This window comes from Acomys russatus, chromosome 17 (assembly GCF_903995435.1).
Source record: "Acomys russatus chromosome 17, mAcoRus1.1, whole genome shotgun sequence".
Lineage (NCBI taxonomy): Eukaryota > Metazoa > Chordata > Mammalia > Rodentia > Muridae > Acomys > Acomys russatus.
The window spans coordinates 28,047,737-28,060,232 of NC_067153.1; the positions used below are offsets into that span (position 1 = coordinate 28,047,737).

A 12,496-nucleotide genomic window follows, 5' to 3' on the forward strand; every position below is an offset into this window, starting at 1 on the left:
AGTGCTGCTTCCAGACGAGCTCTGCTCACGTTCAACAAGTGAACCTTAGCTGGAGTTCTAATGAGTCTGGCAATGTACAGGATAGAGGGAGATGCTGGTGTCATTCCTTCACAGTGCTTCGTATCCCTTTCATGGTGCTGGGGTCCACCCAGGGCTGTGTGCGCGCTAAGCAAGCCCATGATGACCGAGCGACATCCCCAGCCCTTCTTACTGCTCTCAGATCCGACTCTTCTAACTTCAGAAGGCAAATTCCATTTCACGACACTCTTGGGGCTAATTTCTTAGAGGCAGACCTGCTTCCGTGTGTTGCCAGCATCTTCCTGAATTGATCTTGGGGGAAATGTGAAGGGCATTGAATAGAGGAGGCAGGTAGAAAAAGTGGGTCATCTTAAGTTCGGTGTGTCTGAGCCCACGGGGAGCTCTGGAGCGTGAGTTACACACCAGAGTCAACTCAGGCTAAGAGTTTACATACCCATAATAGTCACCTGTAGCCAGGGGCTAACATGACATTTCCAAGGATAACGTTCTAGGGAAATGAAGAGCTTTTGACTGTGGGGATATAACACGTTTGCCAGGTAAAGCAGATCTGGTCAGGGCACCAGCAGCACCCGATACAGTGGATTTCATATCTGATCTGAGCCAAAGGGCCGAAAAGTGGATCTTATTCTGACATTTTCTTTCATGGACTAAAACATTTGGACAAATGAACAGTTGGACATTGATTCTTAAAGCTACTGTGAGTTTCCTATTTCCATCAACCCCCCCCCACTAAAATTTACATATATGTTGAAAGAACGTTAGCCTTATCGTCATATTAGGAGCAAAGTAAAAGCCATCTTCCCCAAACTTCTTTCTGAGTGATAAATATAAAATAAGTTATTTACAACTTTGATTTCATAGTTTTTTAAAATGAGAATCATCACCCATAAATTCATCTCTGCAATATATTTTGTAAGCTTCCAACTTGCCACACATTTAGAGATACTTGCATGGTTACAACGTGCTAGGCATTCTGTGAGGTTTAGATTGACAGTGGAGAGAATATGTTTAAAGTTTTGTGAGTTGTCAAACAATGAAATGCTATCAGCAACCTCTATGCTAATACACAAAGGAGTCCCAAGGGGACACACAGGATGAGCATCTGACCCAGGCTGGGGACACTCAAGATAGCTGAACCCTGCTGAGGCTTGAATGTGCCCCCCAAAACACAAGTGTGAGAAGCCTAATTCCCTTTGCAGCCTTCTTGAGAGACAGGACCCATGAGAGGTAGTTAAGCCATGAGGGCTCCGACCCTGGGAATAATAAACGTGGCCATCATGGAAGCGTCCTAGTTATAACAGAGTCACCCTTCCCTACTCAATCACATTCACTGTTCAATGGCTGCCACCACATTATGCCTTAGGTAAGAGGGCCTCGTGAAATGCAATCCACTAGATCTTAGATTCCCAAGCCTCAAGATCCAAGACCCAATCAATCTGTTTTTATAAATCATCTAACCTTAGGTATTCTCAGTGCAGCATCTTCCCTCTCCTGTATCACTGTATTCCCTGATGCAGCCTACCCTAGAAGCTCTATTACCTCTTATTAGGGCAGGGCTCAGGCCCCTTGCTTACTTCTTTATCTCAGGAAAGCAACAAACTTAGCAAGATGAAATTTTTGGAAAATGTATACACTTTATAAAATGCATTTTTAAAAGTACATGAAGTCTGCCCCTTATAAACAGACATGTTTGTTAACATAAGTGGCTTCAAATGTTTTTCCATGTTTAATATTCCTACCTCAAAATATTAATATATGCCTATGGCCCACACTAAAATAATTCTTGGTATTAAAAAGTTAAAAAGATTTTTATACTTGGTATTAGAAGTATTTGGCTATGAGCAAATCATTAAGTTATGGTTTGCTGTAATTTACCAGCAAGACAAAATCTAATTTAAACCTTACTTTAACCATCACTAACATTCTAATGAACATTAAATTCACTTTTGCATAAAAATGCAAAGCATGTTTTATGGCACCTTCATTGGATATTGATTAATTTACATTTATAGTTTTCTTTTGCATATGAATATCAATGCTTAAAACGTTTATAGTTTCTAGGCCAAAGCCTTCAGTACCGTTAGGACAAACCTCACCTTCCCATGGCTAAATTTTTAACTGAAGCTAAGGTCAGAGGCTAGGGTATATGTATCTACGAATCTCCAAGACAGAGCTTGCAGAACTACTGACTCAGTAATGATGCATATGCACCTTCTTGAAAGCCTACGATGACAGATCACAGACATGCGCTGTAGGATTCTGTGAGATGGGTAAATTTTTTTGTTTGTTTGTTTGTTTTTTGAGACAGGGTCTCTCTGTGTTAGCCTTGGCTATTCTGGACTCGCTTTGTAGACAAGGTTGGCCTTGAACTCACAGCAATCTGCCTGCCTCTGTCTCCTGAGTGCTGGGATTAAAGGCGTGCACCATCACATTCAGCAAGATGGGTAAACGTTAAGGTCTCCTGGTTACTGCAGTAAAATGTGTGAGCCACCTGGATTTCATGAGTTAGTTGTCAAGGAGTGAGGGCTAGAGACCCCTGTGGTGCATGATTTCAACCCTGTGGTCCGGGTCTGGACTGCCATGACTAAGTGTGGCAGTTGGCCACCAGAAATAAGGCTGCTCCTTGCCACAAAAGATTACTAGTAACTACCTCATGAAAAGGCCAAGCAGCCAAAAGCCACAGGCTATGCAAACACAGGCCTGGGGCAGAGATCAAAGACCAGTACTAATGCATGGTACCATGCTAGGTCTTCCTGGGGAATTTTCAGTGACACACACACACATTAAAACTATGTGTGCATGCATAATGTGTGTGCATTTATAAATGTATACACATACACTATTTAATATATTTAATGCAACTTACAATATAGCTGTAGATTTTTATTATCTCACACTTATGGCTTCAAATAACTAAAACAAAAACACATTAGCAATATTGTGTTGAAGAACTGATCTAGAAATACAATAGACCTTATAAAATAAGGTACTCAGTGATTCCAAAACCTATATAGGTGTAGAATATTAAGCTGTGTAAATCTATGCATTCCTAAGTGTTCCCTGAAGAACTTTCTGTGCAGGATCACTTTATTAAACAAACAAACAACAAACAAAAACAAGCTGATGATTGAGATGGTAGACGTCTGGCCCTGCCCTGAATGGCAGCATTGTAAGATGAAGGCAAAGTAGATGTTCACAAATGGGCTTCATCGGTGCACTTAAGAGCAGAAAACTAAATACCCAAGAAGCTCCTCCCTTCTGAGATATGCACGGATGAACCATTATCTAAGTAAAAGGCTAAGAAGTTAGAATCATTGCTTTATGAATGATCATTTCTCACTTTATTAAAAGAGTAACCCAAATTGGATTCCTGCCCCCCAGGGCACAGGGTGTGGCATCTTCATTGTTAGAGTCCTGCTACTTAAGAGTCTTGGAAGATTTTTCTCAGTCACGAAACTCCACAGTGATCTTTACTTCCATAATTTTGTGGAAAGAAAACATGCACTGCAGGAGCCAGAGAGATGAGCTAAACTCCTGGCTCCAGCGCTACCTAGTTCTGCCCGTTGCTTAGCTCCTTCAACTTTCCGACCCTCAGGGTCTCTGTCTAGAAGGATGGGGTGGCACTGCCTAGCAATCATGGATATTCCGGGGCTACAGAAGGGAACATAAGGTGTCTGCATATATTGTATACTCCATATTAAAAACAAACAGCCAACTCCCAATTGCATACACTATCCTCACTGTAGCTGGCTGTGCATAAGCTTTCTGGAAGTTTTATAAAAATCCATCTAGAATTGGACTCACAAAGAAGAAAATCCAATCATCCTGGCTACCACTGCCTTTTCTGAGGAAGGACAATGCCCATGGGGTTCATTATCATGAGCCTGGTGTTTTTTAGATGACACTCTCATGGCTGACTAATATTCATGACAGGATTAAAATCCATCCAAATAGCTGACTCCAGTTCAATGTCTCAACTACATTTTAAACCCAAATGATTTTTGATGAAACAGAACATTCCACACAATATGGTCTTTCTGTACATCGAAACCACACAATCAAGAAGCACGCTCTAAGTGTTCTTTCAAGGTGGAATCTAAGTATTTAAAAAAAAAAAAAAAAAGACTTATACTTGCTTGACTTGTTGTGTTTCTCCCATCTTCCAAGAAATATTAATTTACTTATCACAAAAATTCCTGACTCATTAGGAAGACATTGAAAACAGTTGGCAACAATATATCTTAATATCATATAATTGGAGATGCTTTGAATGAATGGATCTCCACAATACTCCACATAGTGCAATATTATATCTTTTACTAACACTGATGAGAGTGGGTCTTGGTAACATTGTGTGGGCCCATAGACTTCCTGAAGATGAGTGGACCACTGCGGAAAAAGGACCCCAACATAAGTCTGTCCTGAGTTCAGAAACCAACACACTCTGCACATGGAAGAACTGCTCCCCCATGGGCCACTGAAGTATGTTTCCTCATCATCTGTATATGTTTTTCCTCTTGGTTTTTTGGTAAAACCAAGTTGGAAGATAGACATAACTCTAAAATTTTTCTTTGTGTTCTAGTCAGAAAATTGATCTTGGAGGAAATCAAACTCAGAAGTAGGAAAAAGACTGTCATTAATTTTTCTTTTCTCTGCTACTTTTAATTCTTTCACTGTCTATCTAATCTGTCATCTACTTACCTATCTCTAATTTATCAATAATCTCTCTCTCTTTCTCTCTCTCTTTCTCTCTCTCTTTCTCTCTCTCTCTCTTTCTCTCTCTCTTTCTCTCTCTCTTTCTCTCTCTACACACACACACACACACACACACACATATACACACAGACACACACCCCTTTATCATGTGTCTCTATATTGTCATCTATCAACAAACCTATGTCTAAACTTCTATCATTTATTTTCTCTCTCTATTATCTATCTTTGTCTCTTTTTATCCATGTGTTTATCTCTATCATATATATACATATATATGTATATAATCTGTCTACCATATGTCTGTCTGTCTGTCTATCTATCTATCTATCTATCTATCTATCTATCTTACCTCCCTATTCTATCCAATCTTAATGGTAGGGTGGAGGATGGAGATTGAGGATCTATCCCACATCAGAGGAATTTTAAGATCACATGAAAGGGCCTACACTCAGATACCAAGAAAAGAAGAAAGTAAGTGGTGGAGTGGGGAGGGTGGAAGATTTATAGAAAAAGGAGGAAAGGCCCAGAATGTTTTAGTTGGAATGACTTAGAGTGAAACCTGAATGCCTGACTGAATTAGTTGCAAATGTAAGCTTGAACCATCACTTCCAACATGCTGGTCTGTTGGCCTCCAAGGCTGGGGCGGAAACTTACTCCAGGAAGTCTAGCTAGACTTGCTTATGGCCTCAGGCCCAATGTTGAATAAGAGTTGTCTCCAAGAGTCCAAGATCACCCTTGAGAAAAGCCAGAATACGCTAGAAATACTAGAAAAGGTTATATTTTCTCCTTTTTCTTATTTCTCAAGGCCTCCTACCTTCTTGGTAAATTCAGCGATAACATTGGCTCTAGGTTCATGAAAGAGGTCACCCTTTTTCCTAAGAGAACCAGCAGGTTGATAGTGTGAGGTTTGGGCTGTAATATTTTTCTGTCAACAAGAGAAGGTGAAAAACTGGGTAATATTTAAAAGGGTCCTTTGAGTTACTTCAGTTGTGAATCCCATCATTCCTTTTGCTCCGAGTCTGCAGAGTACCGTGGTCATTGTTAGTGCTGATAGCAACCTACAGAGGACCAGGGTTAATCACCAGGTGTTGGTTCTCAGTATTCTTTGAGTAGCCCTGTATCTACCACTGCCTAACCAAAAGGACCTGGCCCTCCATGGAGTATGTTTCCTGTGGTGGTTCTCAACTTGGTAAGTAATTCTTTTAGACCTTTATGACCACCCCAGCCTTCAGATCATCTGATTAAATAGATCAGAGTCCCCTAAGTGACTCTTCTTTCAGCAGCCCTCCTTCCTTCCTCCTCTACTGTCTCTAAAAACCTCATTGTTTTTCCTGTCAGGAAGTGTTAGGCATGAGATCCTATCCTGCTTTTTCTATTTGTAGGTGGTCTACAGGTTGCTTTCTTTAGCAACTGAAGCTATTCTTGTGTTCCCAATCGTCTCTGCAGACAGTAATGGGAAACGTTTCAGGCTAACAGTGGTAAATGGCATGGTGCAGGTGTTCAGCTGGTTGAAAAAAAATATGTGTTGTTCTTCCTTCAAGCAGAGCAGCTCCTTCACGGTTCCATGGCACCACTATCCTACTTCATGTGAATGGTATCTCCTTAAGTTTTATACCAGATGGCATTGTCTTCAAATAACTTCTCTAAGGTAATAATCACAGGATCCACCCAATCTTTCAAAGACACATAGTATCATACTCATGAATGTTGCTGACAGTCAGATCCCATCCAAGAAGGATTTCATAACCAGCATCAGGCACATTCTCAAAGCTTTACTTCCAATGGAGGAAGAAAGAACAAAGAAAGCCAACTAGAGCTACCTTGTCACTTTATGATAGCTCTGAAGCTTTACTATGAAAGAAGAACACATGCAAATAGGAAAATATTTATATTTTTTTAAAAATATGCTTTCATATGTGGATTTTAAGGAAAATAATTCTAAAGCCAAAGGATTCAAACATTAACTGGACAGGTTTGGTTCAGAGTTCTTTGCCAAGACTGGGCTCTGTGCATAGATAAATCAACCAGACCCACTCAACCAAATCTTCAGGCGAGCTGTTTTCAGGGCTTCAGAAATCCTGAAGGAATCTAGGTGTGTAACCGCACAGGATGTTAGCCTATGTGCTTGGCCAAAACATATAAATACTTCTAGATACTCCTCCCATATGCACAAGAGCTGTACATAAATCTAACTTTCAGAGACAGCCTTCTTCAGATGCACTAGTCTAAACATGGCCTATAGCCTAGCCCATTTGGTAAACATATATTGCACTGAGATTTTGAACAAATGCAATTCACTGTTAAAAAGGTGGGGTAAGAGGAGATTTCAAATTCTATACCAGTGCACACAAAGAAAAAATTATAATTTCTTTTCCTTTTTGCAGCGTTAGGGATTGAAACCAGGGCTCCATGTATACCAGCCAAGCACTCTACCACTGAGAAGCTATTTTTCCTATCCACTTAGAGAGAAGACTTCCCTAAGTTGCCCAGGCTGGCCTTGAACTCACTCTTTAGCCCAAGGAGCTCTTCAATGTGCAATCCCTTTGTCTCAGCCTCCTGGGATTACAGACTTGTGTCACCAGGCCTAGTTCCCCACTTCCATATTCTTGAGCAGCCTAGTGTTAGGGAGCTACAGTCAGACCTGACAACGTAGACATTAACTTTACTACTTCAGTGTTAGCCTCCTAAGGTGTGTCATCCAAAGGGGAATGCTATTTGAATACTGTGTTGATCTTGACTGGACATGATGTAAGTGCTTGCCGTTCCCTCTTATACAGGTGTTAGAGAAAGGTAAGGTTCTTCATAGGTCTAAATCAGTGATTGTTTAGGAAGATAGAGCCCTGAAGAGACACCTGCTTAGGTCATAAGACATAAGAAATCAAGTTGGTACTGACATAGAAGCATCCTCCCTATGGTCTAGCCTTCATAGTGCCAGAAGATGTTGTGTTGACTCTAGGGAAGAAAATTTGGCAATGGTACTATCCAGCTGTGAACTCTACAAGCTCCCATAGAGACTTCTCTGTCAAAATATACCCAGTGACTCAATGGTAATATGAATGTTATCAGGATAACCAACCATTTTCTGTTTGGATTTAAGCCCACTCAACAGTATGGGACTCATGTCTGCTATTGTTCTGGGCCAAGAGCCCATTGGCTGGGTAGATCATAGACCATAGGGGAGAACCTGCTACTATTATTTGATAAACGAACTCAGTATCAAAGTGTTTTCTAGATATTTATCTCTATGCCTGTAGATTAGTTCAGCTTTTAATGCCCATCAGAGAAGTTGCTCTTTTTTTTTTTTCTTTTCTTCTTCTTCTTCTTTTTTCCAATTAATTCAGATTCACAACCAGTCAAAATGCAGAGAATAAATGACTGTGGTGTTCAGATGTAAACTGAACATCTATATCACACTCCTTTCCCCCAAGGCTCAGGAAAAATCAGAGAAGAAACAGAAAGGGTGGAATAGCCAGAGGTTGGGGGAGACTGCTGTAAAATAGCATGTTGTGGACATCCCAGGGCGATGGCAGATGTGAAGTCACAGCAGCTATAGGTGCATGCACATGACCTACACCTTACCAAGTCAGTCAAAATCCTAGCATGCTCAGTGGAGGCCCTTACAAAGCCTTTCCGCTTCCTGAGGAGCTATTGGTAGGTAATGAATTCTGGGAAAGAGGTGGTTTCCTTTAGGGATCCGGCTTCTGGGAAGCTGTCCGTCATCCAGTGAGTGGTTCTATGTGTACACAGGCCACACTAACTGAACTCACTAGATTAAAATGAGAGGTTAGGAAGTTGGGAAGGAGACTTGGTGGTAAGGATCTGAGGGAAATTAAAAGGGAAGTTGGAAAATGATATGACCCAAATGCATTGTTTACAGATACGAAATTATCAAATAATAAATAAAAATATTTTTAAAGGAAGACAGCTTCTCTTTCCCTTGAAGATATACTGATTTTTTTTATTTCTTTCATCTTAAAGTTCAAATTTTTAGATCAAACATTGATTTTTCTAAGTAAATCTGACTGCACTGTATGATAAACTTGCATAACTGTGCATTACACAGGCATGTGGGCACAAGCACATAGTTACACACACTGATTTATGGTCTCTAGCCACATACAGTATTAAAGATGGCCCATTGTTTCAATTTCCATCATTTGCATAAACAGTTCTTCCTGTCTGCAATAGTTTTCCTCTCCTCATCTACCTGGCCACCTCAGTCATTCAATCAAGAAGCAGCCTAGACAGCACCTCCTCGGGGAATCCTCCCCAGACCCTCCAAGCTTGGCTCGATTATCCATCCCTTTGCTCCCACAAGTCTCTGACCCAATTACAACGTGTGGTAAAGTTTTTACATTTGAATGTCCCTGCTACATTACAACTCTCCAAACTGGGCTTGGTGAAAACTTGTCAACAAAACAAAAGTCCTATTTCACTATGTAGCCCACACAGGTGGCCCAGCCTGCACCTCGCTTCATTTTTGTGCTTTATTTTTGCTGCTGTCTGTTTGAACCAATAAAAAGAACAGATAACTGAGATATACTTAACCAATGGAGATTCCTTTATAAGCCACACTACTTAAATGTCCATCAGTGTGGTTGTTACTTTCTTGTAGGGCTGTACTTCAAGGGTCTGAAAGAACTAGAAAAACCTACTAAGCCACTAGACGCAATTCAGTGGAAATAAAAATCAGGCTTGGGAGCATTCAGAATGGAATGCTGCCAACTGGGGTAAGTTTTGATGAAAAAAAAAAAATAGACAGGAGACATGGCGGAAGAGAAACAGATACATAATAGAAATTAGACTGACAGAAGGAAAAAACACAAGCCCTAACTTGGTGCCCATCTATTAAAAACCTGTCTGCAACAAAGTAACTAGGCAGGAAGTTTACCTTGGCAAGAACCAAAGTTTGGCAAATTCTTACCCTCTGGCCTGGTGAGCCATCACGTCCTGGTGAACCCACACCTCCAGGGACACCCTAAGGAGAGAAAGAACAGAAGAGAGTCGGCTTCACACAAACAGCTCCCCTGCTCCCCTGGGAAAGACTACAGCCTCTAAAACAAAGCCACTGGCATAAAGAGAACCCCTCTGTGACACGGAACTGAGACCTAGAAGTTACTACTAAGAAGTAGATGCTCCCACCCTCAACCAGTCTGGCTTTCATAAAGATGAATCAACACAGGCAGATGTCACTGACGTAGAAACCCTTGCCAAGGTCACAGATGATGTCAGAAGCTGCAAGTTTTTATCCTTGGCAAAAGGCTAACAGCAACAATAATACCTGTGGACCAGGAAGGCCAGCATCTCCTTTATCTCCTTTATCACCAGGCATTCCCTGAGTATCCAAAAGTACAGAGTTAGGTTCACAGACTTAAGTTCTTGGCCCCTCCACCCACCCATACACCATTAGATTATTTTCAGCAGTAAACTGCCTTTACACTAACGTCCACATGTCTTATTTCACTTGTCACATATGCTATGCATTCATGTAAACATTCCTGCAGAAATTAATGTTTATGTACAGTAACGATTCCAATGCATTGTATGCCGCCCCAGATGGCCAAGCTGATAATGCTGACACATGAGAGGAAGAGGTGAATATTTCAGTGATATTTGTAGTTTAAAATTTCAGGACATTCTTCACAGTTGAGTGGAGAGTGGGGTATGACTTTCACACATACTCTGGTGCCTCATATTTGACCATGTCCCCTGGATGAGGAGACCTGGTGGCAATCAGAAGAAGGATAGCAGGCTACCAAGAAGAGACTTGATACCCTATGAGCATATAAAGGGAGAGGAAGTCCCCCTCAGTCACAGTCATAGGGGAGGGGAGTAAGGGGAAAATGGGAGGGAGGGAGGAATGGGAAGATACAAGGGATGGGATAACCATTGAGATGTAATATGAATAAATTAATAAAAAATTTCAAAAAAAAGAAATCATATATTTTAGTGAATTAAATTTCTTTTCAAATATATTAAATATTTCAAAATAGCCACTTAATGCCCCCACCTAAGCTCTAAAACTCACTCAGTGAACTATATTCTGATGACCATTGAAATAAGGAAGTATATGATACATTTTAATATTCTATATTCACAACGGCTATGCATCAATAATGAGTTGCTATAATAGTTGTTACCTTCTAGATGTAAAAGTTAACTCAAGGGCTGGAGAGTAAGTCAGTGGCTTAAGTGCTTGCCCCACAAGTTTGAAGAAGTCCTGAGTTTGAGTCCTAGCACTCATATTAAAAACAAAAATCTGGTATCATATACTTGTAATCCCAACACTGTGGTGGGACACTAGACATGGGTGGGTCCCTGGGACACCCTGGCCAGGTAGCCTAGCCCATTCATTGAGATTTAAGGCCAGCAAAAGCACTGTCTCACAAAACCAAGGTAGGTGAATCCAGAGGACATCTAATACTGGTCTCTTGCCTCTACTTGCATGCATACACACCTGCATTCAGTGTACCCCAAAAACACGTGCACAGTGCATAAGTGCAGATTACACACACACACACACACACACACACACACACACACACACACAAATTTACAAAAGAATTTAGATAGCAAGCAAAGGCTATTCATGTTGACCTGCTATTGCCTTAGGCGCAATGCTGTGGTTATGACCTGCCCTTGCCTTAGGCGCAATGCTGTGGATATGACCTGTCCTTGCCTTAGGCGCAATGTTGTGGATATGACCTGTCCTTGCCTTAGGCGCAATGCTGTGGCTATGCTTACTTCTTTCCATGCACTTGTCTGTTGAAAGATCACCATCACTGAGCAAGCGATTGATTGTGGAGTTAATGAATTCAGTCAGTTGTGACTGCCAAAGGGACTGGCACTCATTGGTAAGACACAGAACATAAAAGCTCATTCTTCATGTCCTCATGGAAAATGGATAACAATAAAACACATCTCAGTATGTGCACACAACTCACAGGCATGCCTTGAATAGACAGACCACTGGGTCCTTGGGGTCCAGGCGGGCCCTGGGGTCCTGCAGGACCTGTTTCTCCTCGAGGGCCCTCTGGTCCCTAGAAGGCAAAAGAGAAAAGTCACTCTAATACCCATAAAAATCCTCTAATATCTGAAAGACATTCCTGGATACAACACTTATATCCTAAATAACTTCCAAGATATGAAATGCTCAAGAGGGTAACGAGACACCAAGCTTCAAATGATTTACCTCCCGGGGTAAAATGTCATCAGTAATCCATAGAATAAACACACCAGGATTTCATCAACTTTATATAACAATGTTGTGCCAACTATGTGAGCAAGTAGCCCGCCCACAACTGCCTAACACTTCCCAAAGGAGAACTCCCTGTGGGACCACCCTCCTGGAAGGAAACGGCCTCTTATCCCTCCTCCCTGCTGTCACTTTCCACCCTGGGTGCACCTCAGCCTCTATCTGAGAGCCCGTTTTCTCCTCCACCTCCCTGTAGTAACACAGTGTGGCTCTTCTGCAGCCTCCAAGCACCTCTCGCTCAAAACCGTCTCCCCTTCTATCCAGGGTCAGGCATCCCCTTCACATCCTTAGCTCCCACTTCTTCCAGGCTCTATTGCGCTTTAAGCAACTCAACAAGTGATCTTAGATTTACAATATCTATTTATGCTCAATTTCTTCTTCCCTGTCAAATTTCATGACCACAGCAAAGGCTATTCCTTTATTAAGATCTCCTGTGCCTGGGTAGCATCCTATTCTAGTAACTGTGTATATTAACACGGTACCATA

At 41.4% G+C, this 12,496-nt stretch overlaps 1 protein-coding gene across 17 annotated transcripts in view; it reads right to left on the reverse strand.

Moving 5' to 3' along the window:
- Col14a1 (collagen type XIV alpha 1 chain) overlaps positions 1-12,496 on the reverse strand; it is a 243,533-nt gene that overhangs the window by 34,265 nt on the left and 196,772 nt on the right. For 13 of the 17 annotated variants that reach the window (XM_051159671.1, XM_051159656.1, XM_051159661.1 and 10 more), the window contains exons 38-40: positions 11,700-11,795; positions 10,037-10,090; positions 9,680-9,733 (exon numbers count right to left, since the gene is read on the reverse strand). The exons of 2 other annotated variants lie outside the window; for them this stretch is intronic. In XM_051159671.1, the coding sequence (XP_051015628.1) occupies positions 9,680-9,733; positions 10,037-10,090; positions 11,700-11,795 (204 nt within the window). The remainder of the gene's footprint in view (positions 1-9,679; positions 9,734-10,036; positions 10,091-11,699; positions 11,796-12,496) is intronic. 2 more of the 17 variants (XM_051159660.1, XM_051159663.1) reach the window with 2 other exon arrangements.